The sequence below is a fragment of the Osmerus mordax genome, chromosome 10 (genome assembly GCF_038355195.1).
Source record: "Osmerus mordax isolate fOsmMor3 chromosome 10, fOsmMor3.pri, whole genome shotgun sequence".
NCBI lineage: Eukaryota > Metazoa > Chordata > Actinopteri > Osmeriformes > Osmeridae > Osmerus > Osmerus mordax.
In genome coordinates, this window is record NC_090059.1 from 11,107,687 (window position 1) to 11,131,689 (window position 24,003).

The following is a 24,003-nucleotide window of genomic DNA, read 5'->3' on the forward strand; positions in this document are numbered from 1 at the left end:
GAGCTCCCACTCAATACCGAGGAGACTGTGTGTGTGTGTGTGTGTGTGTGTGTGTGTGTGTGCACATGTGTGTGTGCACATGTGTGTGTGAGTGTGTGTGCATGTGCATGTGCATGAGCCAGAGAGATCAGGCCTGTCATAGCCACCAATCAATCCTGGTCAAGTACACCATCACTCATTAGTGCATGGGGGTTACTACGCTGTTAGATGACATGCTGGGAGGAGACAGGTGTGTGACCTCTCCAGAAGAATATCATACTCACACACACACACGTATTACTCCCCAATACACACACATAGACACACTCAATATTCCCCAATATACACATGCACACTCAATTCTCTCTCACACACACATACACATACATACACACAGAAGAGGGTACCTTTACTTCATGATTGTCGATTCCCAAAAAATAAAGTAACAAAATGTGAAGTACCATCGTAAACACACACACACGAGCACGCACACACACACACACACACACACGAGCATGCACACACACACAAAGACAGCAGAGCTGGAGCAGGTCAGAGGTCATCAGAGGGAAGTTACGTAACCAGACTGGTGGAAGAAGCAGAACTGAACTTAGGATCAACTGGCGCCATCTTACACTCACACACACACATTCACACACACACACACATTCACAACCATGCATACACTCAACAATCGCACAAATACACACATGCAGACAGACAATTACAGCACATAAAAGAAGTCCTTCTTTCTTGCTTGCTGTCTAAAAGTTGAAACTTTGTGTCTGCATGGGAACATACTGCATATTGTGAGTGTCTGTGTAAACACATCGGCCATGTTAAAGTTCTGTTGTGGATGCCTGTGTGTGTGTATGTGTGTGTGAGAGAGAGAGAGTGTGTGTGTGTGTGTGTGTGTGTGTGTGTGTGTGTGTGTGTGTGTGTGTGTGTGTGTGTGTGTGTGTGTGTGTGTGTGTGTGTGTGTGTGTGTGCGTGTGTGTGTGTGTGTGTAAGTAAATGTAGATGAGTTTTCTTCGGGCTGCGGTTGGCTGCCCTGACTGCAAACCGCTGCGTGGAAAAGAACGACTTTTTAAATTACCCATACATCACTGTCACGCTGCCGAGACCTGGGCCTCAACTCCACACACACACACACACACACACCCTCACATTCACACAATTACACTTATACTCACATATACTCACATTCACAGAAACACACAAATACACATAATCTCACATTCACTCACACGTACACACACATACACACAAACAGACCATGAAGAGGCCTGGGACAAACACACATCTTGGACATATGCAGGGCAATAAGGTGCTTGGGATTCCTGTATAGTAAAACACACAAATTGCTAGACAATTTATAGAAGAAACATTCAGCCATAACTCTTCAACAATGTCCCTGAAGCATATGGTAAAACACACACATTCACACAGACACACACACTCACACCTGTCCAACACATAGACACACACACTCACACCTGTCTCAACCTGTGGTTCTGTCCTCTTCTACACTAACCTAGATGTTCATCACAGGTGATACAAGACTGACAGCGTATCGCTGCAGCTCTGAATATGTGTTGTAGTATGGGCAGCAGAGGGCGCCAGAGACCTGAGTGTCTGTATGTATGTATGTATGTATGTGTGTGTGTGTGTGTGTGAGGGTGTATCTATATGTGTGTGTGTGTGTGTGTGTGTGCGTGTGTGTGTATGAACGACTGAGAGAGAGCTATATCTTATCTCCGCCAGATTAACTATTAGCCTTGAACCGCTGCCTCACCAGGGCCAGACTGGGCGAGGTGCATCTTATCTAACCCAGCTTTGCTGAGGTCCACTCAGGTTCAGCACACACCAGCATACTTCCAACCCACCAGAGAGGAGGAAAACAACGAGCCTAATTTACATGTGTATGAAACAGGAACTTTTCTCATTAAGTCTGTCTCCAAACTGGTTTCCAAGTGGCAACATGTTCACAACTGGTGCTCTGGGGGTGTGGCCTCTCCGCTCCCACCAGGAAGTCAGAAACAGGCCCGGGAACACACGGAAGAAACCCTGCATGGAAACACCTAGAGAGCAGCCCTGCTTTACCTAAACCCTCTCATCAGCAACTGCAGCAACTTGTAGCAGCTAAGCCATGCCATGTCAGACTCAAATCGTTGAAATTATCATTTTAATCGTTTTTTAAATTTTACATCTCCGTAGGGATGCATATGTCTGGATTTGTACTTACATTACTTTTCAATGCATTCAACTATGATAATGGAATACATTTGCCAAGTCAAGCGTGACTATACTAAAGCCCATCTCATCGTGATGGAAAAGAGAGAGGTGGGGGGGTGATAGGGGGAGGGAAGGGATGGAGGGAGTCTGTGGGAGGACAGATAGTAAAAGGAAGGGAGAGTGTCAAAGTTACTGATGGTTCAAGCACAGCTTTGTCATCTGAATCATGGGGCAATGTCTCTACCTGGTGGTCACAGGAGTGTAGGTTCATCATCAGCCACACACGAGAGTCATTCAAGCAATCGATCCAGCTACACAGGTCTGATATCTGTGCAGGAGATAAGATAAGAGGGACGTGTGTTAAACAATAGGAGAGTGTGCCTCTGAGACTGGAACCCTCTCATGTTATCTCTCACCTAAAGTGTGTGGGTGTTACAGTGTGTGTGTTAGAGTGGGTGGGGGGGGCGGGGGCATAAAAGCTTCAACACAGGTGTGCTGTCTGTCAGTCCGACAATCAGTCATTGCAGTCCATCAGTGTGGTAATGCCAGAGCTCACAGACAGCGGCCACCTGGGGTCTGAGAGTCTGGACCAGATCACACAGAGGGACGTGGCTGGTGATCTGACTGGTGTATCTCACCACAATTAACTTGCTGAGAGACTGTGTCAAACCTCAGCCATGCTGCCTCTCCTGCTTCTCCTGGTCCTCCAGGCCACCTCTTCCTCTGAAGCGTCCCCACACAGAGGCTCTGTTCCTGGGCAGGCGTCCGGCCGTAGCGCTCCTTCCGACCGGACCACCAGGAACAAGTTGCTGCTCATCTCCTTCGATGGGTTCCGCTGGGACTACGACCGGGACGTGGACACTCCTCATCTAGACCAGATGGCCCTGGATGGGGTCAGGGCAGCATACGTCACTCCCCCCTTCCTCACCATCACCAGCCCTTCACACTTCACCCTGCTCTCAGGTAGGCACACACACACTAACGCTTACACAACTGAAGTCCTTGGAGAACACACAGCATGCAACTTTAGTCTTCCTCACTGTAACACGTCTGCAGGCATCTCAGTTCAGTTCAGTTGACTTTATTTATACCCGTAAGTAACCTTGGTCTGCAGTGGGGGAGTTTGTGCATTTGCCATATTTTACAAAAACAACACAAAACAGTGTACGACCTAAAAATCGAAACCACATGAGAAAACTGGTGCTCCACATTCCAACATTTCAAAACCAATATATGAAAACTGAAATAAAATAGACTTTGCGTCTATATTATTATACTAGCAATGTTGCTAAGACTTATTCAACTGAATAATAGCTGCCAGAACAAAGCCGTTTTTATAACGCTTTGTTCTGCACTTTGGAACTAGAAACCTTCAACGGTTTTGAACGCCTACTGGTTAGAATGTGTGGTTGACTTGTGTTAAAAGCAGAGGGAAAATCCACAAATAAAAGTCTACATAAAACCCATTTCCCTCCAAGTGTTTAACAAGTAAATCAAGCAAGGTGATATAATTATCTACGATAATGTCACATCAACCATGCAATCGTGAATCATAGGCTGGTCTGTCTACTATTAACTAACTTACATACCTCACAGTAAAATATGGTGTCACTGAACAGCTATAATTGGTGATTGATGTTCCTCAGGGCGCTATGTTGAGAACCATGGCGTCATCCACAACATTTGGTTCAACACCACCACCCAGGAGAAGAAACAGTACTACCAGACCCAGTTTGTGAGTTCATATTGGGACAATGGCAGCCTGCCAATCTGGATCACTGCACAGAGACAGGTGAGACAGAACACACCAGTACACTCTTACACCCTTACTCCTTTTGCTCATTATTTATAACAGACCATGTTGTTTGTACACATCGACGACATCACTGTTTCCGGCAGACAATACCAGGAAAGTGTTACATTATCTCACGTAATCTTGTCGATTTTGATTAATATGATGATATTAGTGATTTGGTTTTGGACAAGAATATTCTGAGGATCTGTTTCATAGACGAAGCCTACAACTCCTGGACTTATAAGCCTGTCATGAAGCATCTCCGGGGCGTGTGCTCTCTCCTCCTCCAGGGCCTGAAGGCCGGCTCCCTGCACTTCCCCGGCACGGCCGCTAAGTACAGGGGTGAGGTGGTCGGGGTCAAACAGGTGGAGCCACCATTCTATGACCACTCCAACGAGACCGATTGGAGGCTCAACATCGACAAGGTGGTGGGAGACTGGTTCCACGGCCAGGATCTGGACTTTGTGTCTCTGTACTTTGGAGAACCTGATATGGTAGGTCAATGGCCTCTATACTAATTATTGAATGGAAGATGTGTATGCAGAAAGCATACACAACAACAAAATTACGATCTGGCCTTTGTACCACTTTACCGGTCATGCTTTTGTGGGGTACTGGCAACCAAGCTACACATTGGCACTACCAATTTGGTAGTGGAAGTCAAGCGAACCCCTCATTGAACAGATTTGAGGTATTGTTCTGTTGTTGTTCGTATTGAAGGTGGGACACGAACACGGTCCAGACTCTCCGGAGAGACGGGAGATGGTCAGGCAGGTGGACCGGACGGTGGGATTCATCCGACAGAGGATCCAGGATCACGTGCTGACTGAACGCCTCAACGTCATCATCACAGCCGACCACGGGATGACCACGGTGCTGCGGGGCGCGGGGGTGAAGGAGATCATCCTCTCCCAGATCCCTGGGTTTGACTTCAAGGACATCAAGTTCCAGCTGCTTGACTACGGACCAACGGGGATGCTGCTGCCCAAGGACGGCCTCCTGGAGAAGGTGTACCTGGCCCTAAAGGGAGGGCACCCCAACCTCCATGTCTACAAGAAGGAGGACATGCCTGCCAGGCTGCACTATGGAAACCATCCACGCCTGCTGCCGCTCATCCTATTTGCTGACCCTGGATATGTTATCAATGGGGTAAGTGTGCTAAGAGGAAGACCTGGGAGATATAGATACATAACATCACAGTACATTACACTAACCCCCTCCTCCCTCCAGCTAGTCACACTAACCCCCTCCTCCCTCCAGCTAGTCACACTAACCCCCTCCTCCCTCCAGCTAGTCACACTTACCCACTCCTCCCTCCAGCTAGTCACACTAACCCACTCCTCCCTCCAGCTAGTCACACTAACCCCCTCCTCCCTCCAGCTAGTCACACTAACCCCCTCCTCCCTCCAGCTAGTCACACTAACCCACTCCTCCCTCCAGCTAGTCACACTAACCCCCTCCTCCCTCCAGCTAGTCACACTAACCCACTCCTCCCTCCAGCTAGTCACACTAACCCCCTCCTCCCTCCAGCTAGTCACACTAACCCCCTCCTCTCTCCAGCTAGTCACACTAACCCACTCCTCCCTCCAGCTAGTCACACTAACCCCCTCCTCCCTCCAGCTAGTCACACTAACCCACTCCTCCCTCCAGCTAGTCACACTAACCCCCTCCTCCCTCCAGCTAGTCACACTAACCCCCTCCTCCCTCCAGCTAGTCACACTAACCCCATCTTCCCTCCAGCTAGTCACACTAACCCCCTCCTCCTTCCAGCTAGTCACACTAACCCCCTCCTACCTCCAGCTAGTCACACTAACCCACCTTTTCTTTCCAGCTGTTCCCAGTCCAGTATAGCAAGGGTGAGCATGGCTTTGACAACAAGGACCTGGACATGAAGCCGTTCTTCAGGGCAGTAGGGCCAGACTTCCAGAGGAACCTCCAGGTGGGACCCTTTGAGACTGTGAACGTGTACCCACTGATGTGCCACCTGCTAGGCATCACGCCCGAGGTCAACGACGGGGCGCTGGAAGTCACCAGTAATATGCTCCGCCCGAGCCCTGACCCTGTAGACCAGGGTAAGATTACAATGAGGTTCACTCAATAGCACTCTGCTTCAACAAAATTGCACATTTGTACTAATCTCTGTATGGCAGTTGATCGTTGGCATGATAGTTGTCACCATGATGAGTGTCCAGAGGGTGATATGAATCGCAAGTTCCACCCAGCCAATAGATAAGACTGATAACAAAGTTGCATATTCTCCAGGTCCATATCAGGTTGTTGTGCTTAACAGAAAGATCGTAATCCAATATCGAGACTTATTCTCTTCACCAAACATTGTATAACGAGCTGTTTCCTTATCATTTTATCAGATGATGCTTGATAACAAAAGTTTAAAGATTTAATGTGTAAGGTCCATACACTTGTTTCAACACTAATGCAGTTACTGATCCTTTTGGTTTGTTTTTTCTCTGTCTCTCTCCTGTCTGTATTTCTCTCTTCCTTCTGTGCTGTACATATTTTTTTCTCTCTCTTTGTTTCTCTCCCTCAATCTTTCACACCCATCCCTTCCCCTCTCACTCTGCTTCCAGAGAGAGAGGTATTGTGGGATGTGGTTGTGGGCTTGTCAGCAGTGGCCGGCTTCCTGGCTCTTGTGTTCATCATCAGCACAGCTCAGACCATGTACAAGAGGAGTAAAAGGGACAATTTTATGGAGAAATGCCCCAGGTGCCCCCCCCCCGGCCCCAACACACCCACTATCTTGTTCCGCCTGAATAATCTATTGACATTTAAAAAACACACACATGCTAATGCACTAATACTATTTTCCTGTCTCTTCTACAGATCTACAGAGGGAGAGGCTATTGATGACCAAAAAGATCACCAAATAGACATGAAACATAGCTACTTTTGACAGCCTAAATGAAGACTAAATAAATTACAGGCTTGGCTAGAGTGATACATTTTCTATTGATTTGTGAAACACATCTGATCTCATAATGTTTCAAATAATGATGTTTGATATGTCTTGGCTAATGTTGTCATCTCTAGAGAGGAAACATTTGTTAAAATGTATGTGCAGTTGTTTTTAGATTGCTGTCAATTGTGGATATGTAATTTGTAGTCTGACACGTCGAATGTGTGTTATATTGATCAATATTCATGTAATTGTATAGAGAAAACCCTTTGCTAATTTTATACGGCAAGTTGTTGCCTGACGCTGTTAAATTGTTTCTTTAGATGTGTTGGTTAAGTTCACTACACTTTTAGGAACAAATCATTATATTACATTAAATAAAAATTATTCTTATAAAGCTAAAGTGACGTGAGTGGTGCGAGAGAAACTACGGTGGTCGATTGAAGCCAATTGCCTTAGCCTATTTCGCTTTTTCCGCTCGTAAAGAGAGGGGCTACGCAGCCATGGAGGGGGTAACTGTAGGGCAGGTATTTGACGCGGAATGCATCCTCAACAAACGTCCAAGAAAGGTATAAAATGTCGCCTCAGAAAATATGTACATACTACTTTGCATTAGCGGTCGGCTGACTTATTTTTTCTCTTGTTTCCTGCAGGGCAAGTTTGAGTATTTGGTGAAGTGGAGAGGTTGGTCCTCCAAGTGAGTAGCCAGCCAGCTATTTTAGCTGGCAGCCGCTGGGCTCCAAACAATGACAACAATGTAGCCCCCCGCTCTCTTAGCGACTTGCAGTATACCTATCGTTAACCCATACATAATCATTGCATTTAAAATACTTATTACATAGGAACATTTGTCCTGTGAATCCTTGAATGCATGCACGCTAGGGAACGGCAGAGGGTTTTCTGTGTCATGTTTTGTTGTCGTTGCTAGCAGTGAACCCGCTACCGTGGCAGCAGCAATCTTTAGTGTAGTAAGGGTTGACAGCAGCAGCATAATTATTTGCACACACTAGCCAGCCGCTGTTTTGGAGATATGGAACGCCCATTACGTATATCACGTATCCCATGCATGATTTTAGAACCACAAAACTATGTACCAGCCTACCTTCATGTATACTAGTCCATGTAGCAAATGTAGCCTACATTTGAGCTAACTACAACAATGAAAAGCTACGTGCTCTTTTTGTTGCTATTTAAATTATATGGATTTTGAACATTGAGGCAGTATACGATACGACCAGGAAAGTTAGCATTGTTTGTCTTTTCAGCATATTCCGATTAGTTTACCTTTTGAACAGATGTGCACTAAAGCAAGATATAGCCTACCAAAACGATAAAAAGCGAAATAACACGATTTGAACCGCTAATACAGCTTATGTAGTACATCTACACAATACTTCATCCAAAATCCAATCTCGTGATGGTAACCCGACTGTTTAAAGATACCACTTTAGTTTGGCATCATTCCATGAGACATAACCATACAAATTACTACTACTAATACTACTACTACGAGACTGATCATAACTGAGATATGTTGCAACTACTAGGCCTACATTTTTGCACTTAAGGCGAGCTCTAAAAACCACTTGATAGCAAAACGTAAACATTTCGAGAAGTATGTGGTTGCATGTTATGTGGATTCTAGGTTCTTGAGTTACACCATGTGTATGTTTTGTCCAGGCACAACAGCTGGGAGCCTGAAGAAAACATTTTGGATCCCAGGTTACTTGCAGCCTTCCATAAGAGGTAGGCTGCACTTTTGTACAGACAGTTAGTTGAATTTACACACTAAATTGAAAGATCTGGAGATAGGTGAGTGATTGTTTGTATGTGGTTCCTCCAGGGAACAGGAGAGGGAGCTGCTGTTCCAGAAAAAAGGGAAGAGACCAAGAGGACGTCCACGGAAAATTCTGGTAATTACACACTGACAGCTCACACACTCACTCTGACAGCCCCCTCTTAATATTGTTTACTCTTTCCAACTGCACAGTAGCATGGTCTGTTTACCCACCTTTTGAGTTGGGTAAGCTGACGACCTAGACAAAGATAGTGAGACAAGATGATTGGGAAGTCATTAGATCCAGAGGCAAACACAAAGAATATAAATAGTAGTTTGTAACAACAAGTACTCATAACATGTTTCTCCAATTTCCAGGAGCCAGTTCCAGCTGCCGCTAAATCCAGCCGCTCCTCCTCCTCCTCGTCCTCTGGCCTCTCCTCTTCTGCTTCCTCCTCTTCCTCAGATGACGAGGACCAGGTGAAGAAGGCCCGGCCAGGGCCACGCCTACGAGACCTGCCTTCCTCTCCCCAGAAGAGGCCGCCTGCCTTGGCGGCCAAGCAGGAGCCAGTCAAAAAGAAGCGTGGGAGAAAACCCCTCCTTCCTGAGCTCCGTGCTCTGAGACAGGCCAAGACCCCACCTCCCCCTCGCCTCCAGGCCCTGCGCCCCCCCCGTGATCCCCCCAGAGAGGAGTCAAGAGGTGGGGTAAAGAAGCCCCTACAGCCAGCCAGCTTCACATACCCAGGCCTGGCCAGGGCAGGCAGGGAGGATTCAGGTGCCCAGGGCTCGTCAGGGGCCTTTTCCCAGCCAGGGGCCCCTAAACCTGGTGCTCTGAGCTGCCTTTGGCCTGGCCGATCTCTTTCCGCCTCCTCTCCCTCTTCCTCCTCCTCCTCTTCCTCCATGGGTCGAGCCCCTCCCGCCCACAGTAAGAGCTCCTCTGAGCTGAAGCGCTCTCTCTCTGACTGTGGCAGCAGCAGGACAGGCTCTCTGAAGCTGGGGGGCAGCACCGCAGCACTGGGTCTGCCGACTTCCAAGCCTTCCGCGGGGTTAGGGGGAGGTCAGGCGACATGCGGCGCAGCTCAGCGCTCTTCCCTGGGGCAGAGACGACCGGAGGGCCCAGGTGGAGCTCCGCAAGGCTCCGGCAGCTCCAGGCCCGCCCCTTCCCCCCCTCCCTCAGCCAGGGACCGTGCCAGCCAGGCTCTCAGCCTCAGAGCCCTCAACCTGCAGAGCGTCACCAAGTCAGCATCTGGGAACGGTCTTCAAGGAAACGGTGGCGTTGCCGTGGCAACATCCAGGTCCAGTTTAAGAAGTGGCAGCAGCATAGTAGTGAAGGGAGCAGGGGGAAGCATTAGAGAGACACACACTCCCAGACAGGAAGGAAGAGGAGGAGGAGGAGGACCAAGGCAAAGAGAGGACAAGATGACTGAGGTGGGGAGAGAGAGGAAGGGAGTGGGGGTTATGGGGAGGGGGGGTGGGACCCCAGGGGAAGGAGGAGGAGGGCGGCAGGACAGACCATGTGCAGAAGACCGGAAGTCAGGCCAGCGGAGCCTCAATGACCTCAGCACAGGGGACTCAGACGACACTAGTAGCAGTGAATCAGAAGGTGGTGATGCTTCTCCATACGCAGGCAATGGGGGCCCCAGGATCCATCCGGTCCCAGTTGATATGGAGGCAGTGGACTCGGACTGGCGTCCCACGCGTAGCCTTCTAGAACACGTGTTTGTTACGGACGTCACGGCCAACTTTGTAACGGTAACGGTGAAGGAGTCTCCCACCAGCGTGGGCTTCTTTAACTCCAGGAACCACTGACCTGAGAGCAGCCTCTGGTGGTGAACTACAGGGGCCCCTGCCTCTACACTGACCTGAGATCAGTCTCTGACGGTGAACTACCACAAGCCGCATGTGGGAGGTGTTCGATGCTTCCATCCTCATACGTTTCCTGGTCCCTTTCCCCAGTGACCATCTTCCTGGATCTCATAAGGACGACAGCAGGACCTGTGGAGTGTCTAGGTTGGGGCTTCAAGAGGCCAGGTGGCGTTGACTCTGGGGTCTGTGGAAGCATGTATAGAGAACTGTTACTGGGCTTGTATTGGTTATCTTTGGACTGACTGAAGCACACACCCACACACTTACCACCATCAGCCTGTTTTGTTCCCCTTCTGGACCAAAGGAATCATGAATGTGAATGGTGTTTTATTCTGTCAGAAGTTCAGTTATTTGAAGCTACAGCTGTATTCCATTCTTGAATTTCCACCTCTCAAATGGTGCCATGTTCCTCCTGATGCCAACCAGTGTTACTGACCTGCAGAACTTACACTCTGAATACAATCAGTCATTCAATGTGTTCCAGGTCTTTGGAGGTGAAATATTATTTTAATTTATATTTATAAAAATGTTGTGAATATGTGTCTGTACTTGGTGCTTATCTGGTGAAGCACCTTTGGAAATACCTTGCCTGTGTGCCTACAGTTTCTAAGGCCTTGGTATAAACCATTCTAAGTACTTATAAATGTGGCTGGTGCTACCCAGAATGCTGTTGTGTGTGTGTGTATGTTCTCATGTCGGTTAATGGTCTTATTAACAGCAAATCATTATAGAAAACCATGGGAATGGAGCCAATCCTAAACTAAGTAGTTAGTGAGATCTACTTATTGCACATTCACATACTTGGATACAGCTAACTGGGGATAGGTATAGCTCAGATCATTTGACTACAGATTGTAGGTTCAAATCCCCTAGGTGTGTTGCTTTAGATAAGTGTGCTAAATTAATACGTTGTTAACTTCAGATCTTCAGACAGCCAGTAGATGGCCATCTTTGGTAATCTCACACATAAGCTTGTGTTCCCTAGTACACAAACATGACTGTGTGTGTGTGTTAAGGACGCGTTCTTATCAACACAAATCTGTATCCCCAGAGTGTGCGTGTGTTTTAATAACACCACAAGCTCTTATGTGCAAGCATGAGAGGACTCTACACCCTGCTAATAGATACAATCACAGAACCAGCAACACTCATAACTCTCCCACCTCCCCCCCCCCAACACACACGCACGACGCTTCACGCCACTCACAGGCCCTCTGTTATGGTTGAGGAGAGTAATAGCAGCAGTGAGGAGCGTGAGTGACAGGCTCGCATCCCGGCGAGCTGCAGTGTGGGTGATTAATGGCCGGCTTCTCTCCCGCTCGGTGGAATTTTCCCAAAATAAGTTAGTGTCAACAGAGTGCGACAGAGAGGCCCTCACACCCCACTGGTATGCATAAACAGTCTGAACACTGCGGAGCAGTGTAATCCCCTTCCCTTTCTGCACACACACACACACACACTCTCACACTACACGTGCACACGCACACACAGCATACACACTTGCCCAGGCGTGCACTCTCAAGACTTAGCCACATTGTGAGATGTGGAGGCGTGCTCGCATGGTACAGTCAGGCAAATATAGACATAAGAGAGATTAGAGACAGACGTCGAGACACACGGGTTGACATGCGTCCACCTCACACGCACATATTCGCATATGGACAGACTCGTATGCACACACACACACACATACGTGCATACACAGGACATTGGGGGCTACCTAACGGCAGGTCTGCTCTACCGTGGCACAAATACACCCAGACTGTCATCAATCTTCTGGCCCTTGGACCACTCAATGTCACAACAGCTAGCCCCCCTGCCTCCATCCAGCCCTCTCCTCTAACCCTCTCCTGTCTTTCCCTCTCCTGCCTCAGTCGCCCCCATTCCTCTCTCCTTTTCTCCTCAGGGGGGCTGTATCTGCCTCGGTCTTTCCCTCTGCCTCTGTCAGCCTCACTATCTCTCTCTGCCTCTGCATTTCTCTTCCTTTTAACACCCTCCTCTCAGCACTTCATCCCTCCATCTCCCAGCCCCTGTCCATGTGAGCTCTTGCAGTGTAACCTGTAAAACTATCTGTGGAGGAAATATCCAGGTGAAACACTGTCTGGTCTACTGAAGACCAGGTAGTCCATAGAGGCGTGTCTCAGGTTGGTTGTGGGGTGCTGTGTGTGTGTCTGTATTCTATACTCTAGATGCATCCTGGCTTGTGGGAGGAATGGAGGGCAGGAAACAATGTCAAGTATTTGGAGAGTACCACTCAGAAAACAGGCCAGGCGGCAGGTTTTTTAGAGCTGTGTTTGTGTATGTGTGTGTGTGTGTGTGTATGTGTTATACTTGCCCACAGGCTCAGGTTGTGTGGGTTTATGAGGCTCAGCAACTTTTTTCATAAGGTGTGTGCGTGTGTGTGTGTGTGTGTGTGAGAGGCCTGGCGGCAGCCTGGGTGGAGCTGCAGGCTGTCGTCTCACACACCAGAGTGAAAACCTTGGAACGTCTGTGTGTGACATCCTCCTCTACCTCCTCCCCCACCCCCGGGCCTGTCACTCCTGCACCTTCACAGCTGTCATAGGGGTGCCATAACCTGTCACAGCTGTGCCGCAAGAATTGTGGAGCCTGTGGTGTGCTGTGTGTGCTGCTTTGACTGAATGGAAGTCTGACTCCATGTCTCGATATCAACAGTGTGTGATGGCGTACCACCTACTGATCAGACCATCTCTGAGCCACAGCCAGCATTCCTGAGGAGCGATACAGACGCTAATCCACAGTAAGGGGTGTGTGTGGGGGTGTGCACCCTGGGTACATGTGAGCCTGCAGAATTGGAACTTGGAACATTTCACTTTTTTAACTGGGATGGAGGAGAGCTGTCACTCTAAACAAGTGATTGAGGAGAGACAAAGGGAGAGAGTGAAAGGCAAAGACGTGATCATGCACACACACATACACACGTGTTAAATAGATGGGGAACAGACTATTCTTGTGTCCTGAGCTGTGTGTGTGTATGGGTGTGTGGGTGTCCATGCTAAACTCCATTGTCTCCTCTCCCATAGCTTGCACTGCAGACATACAGTTTTCTCTATCTCTCCCACCTGTTAGTCGCTTGTTCTCTCTCTCTCTTATTTGTTTACCTCCACACAGTTCACTTCTGTACGTTGGGCCCTTGAGAGACAGAATTTAATTGTGAGGGAGTGCCATGCCAAGATAGCCCAATACTGGAGCAAGGCTGTGATGGGCAGGGGACTTAACACGTGTGTCTGTGAGAGAGCAACGGAGATGTTTTCACCCTTCTTTCCAAAAGAAGAAATAATAATACAACCTTCAACGATGCTTTACAGGCTTCCTAAACCCTTCATAGACACGGCGTGCACCTTCCCCTCTCAGCTGTCTCTCTCTACTGTCTTCCCCCCTCCGCCCCCTTCCCTCTCCCTCCTCCTTCTTCCACTCCTCTCTGTCTTTGTTTCTCCTATTCCTCTCTCCTCCCTCCTACCCCCCCTCCCCTTTCCCCTCCATTTGCCCCTCCATGGAGCACTCAGACAGAACGCCCCGTGGGAGCCGCTTGATGTGTGGCCATTAGATGAGCTACCTCTGATATGATTTACACACACACACATAAATGGTCTTTATCGGGTTGTATGCGTGTTGACTGCTGAGCATTTTCAATTTGTGTGTGTGTCCAGTGATCTATAGTGTGTGTGGTTGTAGCCTTTCTTTACTGCTCCCTGCTCTTTTCCTCTCTTCTATGATGCTGGCGGTAATAACGTGTAACCACGTTTCTAACACACACACACACACAGACACATCAAAGCCAGGCCTGACCTCGGCCAGCATACCTGCCCACCTCTCTCAGATAGTGTCCTGTTTGAAACCAGAGAACACCGCCCCACACACCTCACCCCACAATCCTTCTCCTCTCCTCCTTCACCACTGCACTATCGCTCTATCCCTCTCTGCACCCTCACTTGCTCTACAATCTTGACTCTTTTTCTCCACCCCCCCTCATTTAATTTCTTCTTTCATCCTTATTCCTCTCATTCCAGGATGCCATCCCTCTCCCTGCTCTCTACCTGTCTGTCTCTATCCCTCCATCCCTCTCCCTGCTCTCTACCTGTCTGTCTCTATCCCTCCATCCCTCTCCCTGCTCTCTACCTGTCTGTCTCTATCCCTCCATCCCTCTCCCTGCTCTCTACCTGTCTGTCTCTATCCCTCCATCCCTCTCCCTGCTCTCTACCTGTCTGTCTCTATCCCTCCATCCCTCTCCCTGCTCTCTACCTGTCTGTCTCTATCCCTCCATCCCTCTCCCTGCTCTCTACCTGCCTGTCTCTATCCCTCCATCCCTCTCCCTGCTCTCTACCTGTCTGTCTCGATCCCTCCATCCCTGGCCTTGCTCTCTCTACCTCTGTCTGTCTCTATCTCTCTCTCCCTGCACTCTCTCTCTTTTTTCTCTGTTTCTTTCTATTCCCACCCCAGTCCTCTAAAACAGGATTCAATCTCGATGCACATCCTTCTAATTAAGACATTTCAGCAGAAGTCTTAGAGTGACTTACTTGGCATGTAAACCTCATTAAAAGGTTGCATCCATGAACAGGCTGGGAGACATCTCCTCCATGGAAACCCCAACGTTCTTCAGAAGAACAGAATGGGGTTGATCTGAGGAGTTTTGATCCTTCAGGAGGCAATTAAAGCATGTGTGTTTTCAATCTTTGATGTAGCTCGCTAGTCCTGATGAGGAAGCTGTTCCTAAGCTCTTTGGTAGAGCGGTTCAGAACTTTCGTGGGAGGGGTACAGGAGTTGGTTTGCTGCCCGTTTGGGTATGCCACCCACCTTTGGTTTTAATCATGTGTGTATGAGAGAGAGAGAGAGAGAGAGAGAGAGAGAGAGAGAGAGAGAGAGAGAGAGAGAGAGAGAGAGAGAGAGAGAGAGAGAGAGAGAGAGAGAGAGAGAGCGAGAGAGAGCGAGAGAGAGACAGAGAGAGAGACAGAGAGAGAGAGGGTTTTGTGGTTTACGGTAAAGCGTTTTCAATACAGAGACAGTGTTCTGAGTTTTTGGAGTACTTACTGCTGGTCTGTCTTTAATCAGAGGCTGAATTAGACACTGCTACTGTACTTTACATAGACAACCAAAATTCATTGTCCTCTCCTCTCACTGTCTGCCTTTGAACATTACCCCTCCCCCCCAGTTTATCTCTCTCTCTCTTTCTGGATCTCTTTCTGCTCTCTCCTTTGCAGAATGAGTGCAGACGCAGGAAGAATGTTTCTACATGTGACCCCCCCCCCAGCCAGTATGTATTTCAGGCGCCATGCAGCTTAAATGCAAGAATCTGAAAATGAAGGTCTTTAACTTTTAATCCTTTTACAAAGACCCCTTAGACTGTCAGAGAAAGGCTGTTGTCTAACAGGGGGAGACCAGGACACTGGGAAAGTAGCAAAGGACTCGCAAATGCAAACATGCACACACACACATGCACAAACTAATATCACCACACACTTCTTTCATCACACGGCTTGATGATGTCTTCTTAAGGCTACCTCACAATGTAGCCCATCGTTTTGCTACAGTGTGTTTGTGTGTGTCTGTCTGGATGGTGTGTGTATTTGATTTCTGCTGAGTCCGGAAATCAACTTTTTGTTTCTGGAAATTACTGTCTTGAAAAACTGCCACACTGCCCCAAACTAACGGAAGTCACACTTAATTTAGTGTTTCAAACCTTTTTGCAACTACTTAGGTGGGCCAACATTCAACACAGGAACACGGAGAAACAGCTTCTCTGGCAGACAGGAGCACACTTCCAGGGACACGCAGCACACAGGAACACAGTGGGATACAAAAGCACTTTCCTGGCAATCTAGCCACACAGCATGTTGTTCTTTAAAACTACTCTAACAGGTCATTTGTTGGGAAGAGTGGAGCAGCAGCATTCAATTATTTTGGATCAATGAAATGGATCAATGTTTAGGCCTGAGGTTGGATTTATAGCCTGGCTGAGTCTGGCTGGCCATCAACACCACAACCTCTGTCTGGCTTTGGACCTCATCCATTATAGGAGAGAGAGACATCCTGACCCTCAGCTTCCAAGAGATCATCTCTCATCTGTGGCATCGTTGTAACAAATCAGAAGTCCCCCTTGGGTGCCATTTGAGTGGTTTTATTGACAATGACTACATGGGTCTAAATAATAAATAGGCCAGCTTCATGTCCATGGTGATTGCACCATGTTTCCCTTTCCCTGTATGTACAGAACCTCAGAAAGATCCAGAAGAATTAGAAAACAGCTTGTAAATCCTTCAGTAACAGTAGGCAAACAGTATGTCAAATGATTTGCAGTACGAACTGCTCATAATATAAATATCAAGATACATCCACAAACAAATACAGTAGACCTTTAGTTATAGTAATAATACTGACCTTTTTACATCGTCTTAAAAGTTTGTCTTAAAATGGCACCACATATATACATAAAATATACATTCTTCTTACACTTGGCAGTGCATATAAAAATAATCATGGAGCTATGATTTATTTCAACATAATGATTTCAAAAGTTATTTTTCAGTTCTATTCAGTTCGGACAAGAACACTTGCACTCTGATATAATGGGATACTGAACGAGTATCCATGAGCACTTCAAGTCCCCCTTTTTCTGCAAGCAGCGCCATCGTAAGATCGTAAAATGGGCCGATTTGGCAGGTTTGCAGACCATCCCTTCAGGGACTGAACAAGAGCGCTTATTGTAGCATTTACCCCCTTTCACCCAGCGTGGCCAGAACCGGGGCCCAAGGTCGTTCCATGAGTAAACTACCGGACAGAAGGCGTAGGACCACAGCCACAGCTGCAGCCGTCTGCGGAGTTTCTTACTGGGCTTCTGTCTCTTGCCGTGCTGGACTTCAAACTCAATTGCCTTGAACTCTTTGGGCATGGCTCCGGACGGTTTCTGTCTCAGGTCCCAGTCAACCTGGTCTTCCTCCCCAACGTATTTGTCCTCTGGCGGGGTGATGGACATGAACAAGGGATCATAATGGCTCCCTAGAGTGGAGCGGAGTTCCGTCTCGTTCAGGTCCCTCTCCTTTGGGTCTAGAACTGGGTCCGGGTCCTCCTTTAGCGGCACTATGGGTAGGTTGGTGCTTGGAATGGGCCGGAGGAGGAAGTAGTGCTGACACATGCCCTCCTCTATCCCGAACCCAAGAGACAGCACCAGCAGAGCCAAGGCGAGAAGAGAGTAGGAGCTATCCATCGTCTTGATAGAGGTTAGTTCCAGGACAGATCAAATTGATGTAGTTCCACGAGGGTAAAATATATAGTTCCAGGTGAGAGAGGGATGAATAATAGAATCCTCAGAGGAGATATGAGAGCATCCGTGTGTTCGTCCCGGGAATTGTGAAGGTCACCTCGTGTAGTATTTCCACCCCATACAGTTTGAACAGACGCAAGCGCTTCCCCCAGGTGATTTTCGCGCTCTGTGCAGTCCAAAAGTTTATCAGAAAGTTCCTCTAGGTCGTTGGCTGTTCACCATGGCAACCAGAGACTGCAGTCGAGGAGTGGGACGTCGATGTGCGTGGTCAGTGGAATGTTTGACTGCCCAGATAAAGGTTTAGGACATGGGTCCAGGCAGAGACGTCACAGGTGCAAGACGAGTCCACGAGCCCACCAGAGTGACAAATTAATCACTTCAGTGACATTTTTTGGACATCAGCTTCAGAAGTGTGGTCTGGTCTGGTCTGGCTGCATCTCCTCGGGGCTTGGGTACTGGTCCTGATCAGGTCCGAGTCCAGGTGGAGTAAGAGCGACTCAACCAGCCTTCTATGCATGGCTCCTCACCGACGCACGAGCTGTTCCCTGTGGCCACACGGAGCCTCCTTTGGCTCCACCGATATATCCACGCGGGCAGTGATGTAATCCCACATCTCTCTCACTCTCTCTCTCTCTCTCTCTCTCTCTTCTCTCTCTATGCTTATGCAAAAGGCTGGAGCCAAACGACCCAAAGCCTCCCCCCTACCTCTACTCCATTCCTCCCTCCCATTATCCACTGAGTAGGGTGAAGTTGCCGCCCCCCCCCCCCTGCAAAACACACTCACGCACACACTAAGAAACGTATCGTTTTACGTTTATTAGGCCGTTTTATCATTGACGGTAAATGGCCTGGGATGGCGATATGAGACTTTCAAAGCGGGTATTCAAACGTGGCATCCCTCCACCAAGTGAAAGTGCTGCGCTAACTCCGCAGCCTCATAGTTGGCAGATGTGTCTCGTGGAGGGAATACCAACGGTCTCATAAATCAAATGACAGTTCAAGTTCAACAGCGGAGGTGCCGAGAGCCGTCTCCTCTAGACAGACAAACTGCGAGAGGGGTTTTTACGAGGGCGCCTGTCCCGAAGACGGCTGGTGCCAGAGCGCTGTTTATTTTAGAAGTCTCTCCCCACCTAGATGCTCTCAGCGTGTGTTTAGACGGACTCGGGACAGAGGCAGAGAGAGCAAAGTGCTGCTTTCATTGCCACTATTATTTATAATTTTATTCGACAAGGAAGCCTGTCGACTTTGTATGCTTTACTTTGAAAGAGGACAAAGTGTTTAAATTAAACACAACTCAATTAATTTGGCCAGGCGCAACTTTGAGAATAAAGATAAACACTGGACATTATAAAAAGAGAACAACTTTATTGATTGTTAATTCCAGGGAGTCATAAATGAACGGCAGTAACAGAAAACGATTAAACAGTCAGAATTCGATTAGTCACTCGCAGCACGGCCTTGGAGAGCGCACCTCCTGCTCCCGCCAGAAGGCAAACCAGAGGAATGTGAGCGCGTGTAGTAAAGGCTGAGTTATGGCCCAGATAAAAAACAACTCTTGTCTGCGAGGTCGGTGCCGGTGCTGAGAAGCAGGGACGGAGAAAGGGCGACTGTGCTCCACTGGACCGCACGAGACAGGGACAAATAAGCCCCAGAATGTCGGGAACTTAGTTCCAACTGCGAGGACCCGCGATCGCGAGAATTAATATGGCTGTGCAGAGTTATAGCCTTATTTTGGCGCAATATATCTGTCGCTGGGGAGGAATTAATATGCTAGATTGAGTGAATATTTCTAGCTTTACTGTGTATGCTGTGTGTGTGACCATCACATTTTTTCTACTTAAGTCTCTCATGCGAAAAACCAAGATGTATAGCAGACAGCTCACTCGCTACACAGACAGGAGTGTGACTATCCTGATATGAGAAGTTCTGCTTTGATCCATCTAAATGGTTTATTGTAGCCCCCTGCACCATCTCTCTTTCTCTCTCATTCTTTCTCTCTAATGAGGCTTGGGGTAATTTTCTGGCCTGCTGCTGTGTCCTTGTGCTGTGACAGGCGCCACTCCAAGAGGATGCTGGGATATCTCCCCTCAGGAAGCCAGAGGCAAAGCCATGATGCCCAGATAAGACTCCTATCGTCATATTGTGTGTGTGTGTGTGTGAGCATGTCAACAGGGCTGTGACCAGGGCCAAGCCAGGACTCTGATTGCCGTCTGAAACTGGGTGGCACATGACCATCATAGCGACAGAAGAACTCAAAGCCAACTACTGGAAACATCTGGAAGTAGTCTTTTCAGTAGTTATCAGCATCACCGTCACATAGAGTCACAGGATCACTTGTTTTTGCATGTGATCCTGGGACCACTGTCACCTCCCATGGAGAAGACAGCCCAGCAGAGATGAGCTGGTACCTGGACTACCCATGGAGAAGACAGCCCAGCAGAGATGAGCTGGTACATGGACTACTCATGGAGAAGACGGCCCAGCAGAGATGAGCTGGTACATGGACTACTCATGGAGAAGACGGCCCAGCAGAGATGAGCTGGTACCTGGACTACCCATGGAGAAGACAGCCCAGCAGAGATGAGCTGGTACATGGACTACTCATGGAGAAGACGGCCCAGCAGAGATGAGCTGGTACATGGACTACTCATGGAGAAGACGGCCCAGCAGAGATGAGCTGGTACCTGGACTACCCATGGAGAAGACAGCCCAGCAGAGATGAGCTGGTACCTGGACTACCCATGGAGAAGACGGCCCAGCAGAGATGAGCTGGTACCTGGACTCCCCATGGTCTGATCGAGGGAGCGGCCATCCGTAGGTGACATTGCAGGATGGAGCATGCAACACACTAGCCAGCAGATGATGTCTGTGGTGTGCTGGTTGAGTGCCGGCTTAAGCACTAGCTAGAGTTCCTACTGTAAAAACATTATGTCATGAAGAGGACTGACTATCAGGTTCACTTATCATCTAAAGAGTTGTACCGGCGTCACAATTTTCCGTATATTCCAGTTTTCTCCTGGAGTGTTTTTTCCTTCCCTCTCTTTCCAGCAGAGAGGAAATCCACATGTTCTGAATCACATTTTCCTTTGATTTTCCTGAAAATGATGGCGACACAGACGAGTGGAGCGGATCTGGGACTATTTTTTGTGATTTCGTAGAGATGTGTGGTTATCGCACAGTCACACACACTCGTGCACACGCACACACACTCAGTGTCACGGTGTGTATGTGTGTGTCCTCTGATGTCTGAATACGAGGGTCTTCTAATCTTAATAGTAAATCTGCAGGCCTCCCAAGCTCATCCAGATCAGAGACCTTGTGTGTTCGGGTCTAATTCTCCTGGCAGACCTGCTGATGACCCGACAACACAGCAATTTGGACGCTCCATTTAGGTGCAAAGGCTTCAAGGTGGCAGACAGAGGTCAGTTAACAAACACACTCACTATCTGTCCATCCCTGGATGAAACATTGGTAAACTGAGAAAAAGGTTGACAGACCAGTTCAGCATTCGTAGCAAATAGGAGAAATAAAAGAGCCCATAGTGAAATGGAGGTCTGGGAAAATAATATCCAAAACGAAAAGACCTGATAATTTACCAAGCTGTCAACAGAGATGGATGGATCGAGAAAGGAGGGATGGACAGATCAGTGTGCCTTCTTTGTTGTGTGTCCGTGTGAGAGTGCCAGAGGCCTCGCTACGCAGGGCAGGAATTCTGGGGCTTGGAACGCCACACCACATGCTCTGAACGTTCCAACAGGAAAACTCCTGCCAGGAAGGGTGTGAGATTCCCGCCAGTTCACACCCTCCCACGCTGTGACCTGCAGTCCCATAGACCTGCGGCCCTACAGACCTGCGGCCCTACAGGCGGTTCACACCCTCCCACGCTGTGACCTGCAGTCCCACAGACCTGCGGCCCTACAGACCTGCAGCCCTACAGGCGGTTCACACCCTCCCACGCTGTGACCTGCAGTCCCACAGACCTGCGGCCCTACAGACCTGCAGCCCTACAGGCGGTTCACACCCTCCCACGCTGTGACCTGCAGTCCCACAGACCTGCAGCCCTACAGTCTATTTTGGTAAGCAGGGAGCTCACTCTGGCTTTGACCTTGTATGACCAAAGAAACATTGCACAACCAGGGACAGTTTAACTCAGGTAGGGTGTTTATTCAACAGAACAGGACAAAACAAAATGCAAACAAACAAAAATACTACCCGGTGGAGGGAAAGGTGCCGAGCCCCATCTAGCTGGGGCTTGAGAGGGAAACAATGTAAATTATCTGTTGGCTGTAACTCCGACCGTGCTTGCTCTTTTTGTCCTCCTCCCAGTACTGGCCAGCTAGTATGTGGTGGCTACCCTGATTAGCTGACGAGGTGCAGCTGTGGTCCTCGTTAGCCGAGCAGGGAACGGGATCCTGTACTACTTCCCCTGACCTGCAGCCCTACAGACTATCCACAGCCCTGCAGCCCTACAGACTATCCACAGCCCTGCAGCCCTACAGACTATCCACAGACCTGCGGACTTACAGACTATCCACAGCTCTGCAGCCCTACAGACTATCCACAGACCTGCAGCCCTACAGACTATCCACAGACCTGCAGTCTTACAGACTATCCACAGACCTGCAGCCTTACAGACTATCCACAGACCTGCAGCCCTACAGACTATACACAGCTCTGCAGCCCTACAGACTATCCACAGACCTGCAGCCTTACAGACTATCCACAGACCTGCAGCCTTACAGACTATTCACAGACCTGCAGCCTTACAGACTATTCACAGACCTGCAGCCTTACAGCCTATTCACAGACCTGGGAACCCTCACACACAGCTGACAGTGTCACTAGGCGAGTGTGTTACTACAGTGTGTATGACTTTTCTTATTCCCTCTCCCCTGACAGCCTCCACCTGGGGTTCTACTCCATCAGGGTGATTGATAAATATTCTGTATTGGAATACCCTTGATGTCGAGCCAGTCTACAATTGGGAATAGTTTGCCTCAATTGACCTGTGGATGATCGACAGGACAGGTTGTCTTCTACAGAACATTTTGATTACAAAGCAATTGCACATCACACAAACCAAAATACATTTCCTCAAGCTGAGTGTGGTCATTAATCCACAGTGGATTTCAATGAGTTCAAATATTGACAAACAGAAAATGTCAGAGTCTGAGCAATCCCTTGTCCCTAAACAACTTCAGCACTGAGTCAATATAGACGGCTACTTTATAATTACTTATAGGGATTAATAGCCTGCAGTTGCTATCTTTCAATCCTGACATGAACCATCTTTGTCCCCCTGCAGCAGGTATTTCATGCCTTCTTTGTCTGTTATTTCACTCCCTCACGTATATTATCTCAATTATTTTGAGATGTCTGTTTACCTCCTCCACCGCCATCTCTAGCTCTCTCACCCACCGTCTCCCCTTCTTAGATCTCTGAGGCAATCGAGTGCTGTGTGCTGTCTTTGTGTCGTAGCCATGGTAACCGGTTGCCATGCCTTCAGACAGATGCTGATATGTGCCATTGCTCTCTTCCGAACGTGCGCGCGGATAGAAGATCCTGTCAGACGTCGTGAACAGAGTGCGAATTATACAATGACAATTGGGGGGGTCAACTTCTTCTCCAGGGCGTAAAGTAATATTTACGATTACAGGTAAGCACGATATATAAATGTATCGACCATCCGACCTGTTGTTTTTACCTCTTTTGGGGGGTCCAAATCTTAATTAGGGGGGTCAAACCCCCCCAAATACCCCCGTAATCCGCACACTGGTCGTAAACACCAACACTGGTTTAAGAATATTTCCGCCTCAAGGAGAGGGAGATGTGGGAGACTGAGAGAGGCTGGAGGGAGCGTCTAATAAATGACTAAATGTAAATGTAATGTAAAGTGATTTAGATGTGATCCAGTGGGCACAGAGGAGAGGTCAAATACCAGGTTAAATACTACCGTTTACAAAACAGTTCAAAACTCATTGACTCACAAACCCAAAAACTGACAGTCAATCAAGTGTGTAGAAACTCGTGAAAAACAGAAAGAGAAAGAGGGAGACCGAGACAGTTTGGTACACAACATCCATATAGGAGCAGGTTTATTTTAAACGGTAGAGCACACCTGGCCATGTGACCTCAGAGCTTGCATCATCACAAATTGTGTC

The 24,003-nt window shown here is 48.3% G+C and overlaps 3 protein-coding genes across 3 annotated transcripts; 2 read left to right on the forward strand and 1 right to left on the reverse strand.

Moving 5' to 3' along the window:
• Nucleotides 1–2,762: 2,762 nt before the first annotated feature.
• LOC136950730 (ectonucleotide pyrophosphatase/phosphodiesterase family member 7-like) lies at nt 2,763–7,255 on the forward strand. The gene is made up of 7 exons (XM_067245175.1): nt 2,763–3,177; nt 3,861–4,006; nt 4,300–4,503; nt 4,730–5,158; nt 5,841–6,081; nt 6,598–6,733; nt 6,851–7,255. The coding sequence occupies exons 1-7, from the start codon at nt 2,892–2,894 to the stop codon at nt 6,918–6,920; spliced, it is 1,512 nt and encodes a 503-aa protein (XP_067101276.1). The 5' UTR covers nt 2,763–2,891; the 3' UTR covers nt 6,921–7,255.
• Nucleotides 7,256–7,426: 171 nt separating this feature from the next.
• LOC136950633 (chromobox protein homolog 2-like) lies at nt 7,427–11,221 on the forward strand. The gene is made up of 5 exons (XM_067245075.1): nt 7,427–7,492; nt 7,577–7,620; nt 8,604–8,669; nt 8,767–8,836; nt 9,079–11,221. The coding sequence occupies exons 1-5, from the start codon at nt 7,427–7,429 to the stop codon at nt 10,507–10,509; spliced, it is 1,677 nt and encodes a 558-aa protein (XP_067101176.1). The 3' UTR covers nt 10,510–11,221.
• Nucleotides 11,222–16,690: 5,469 nt separating this feature from the next.
• On the reverse strand, nt 16,691–18,133 carry nog3 (noggin 3). The gene has a single exon (XM_067244936.1). It carries the CDS (start codon nt 17,783–17,785, stop codon nt 17,114–17,116), a length of 672 nt encoding a protein of 223 aa, XP_067101037.1. The 5' UTR covers nt 17,786–18,133; the 3' UTR covers nt 16,691–17,113.
• Between the last annotated feature and the right edge of the window lie 5,870 nt (nt 18,134–24,003).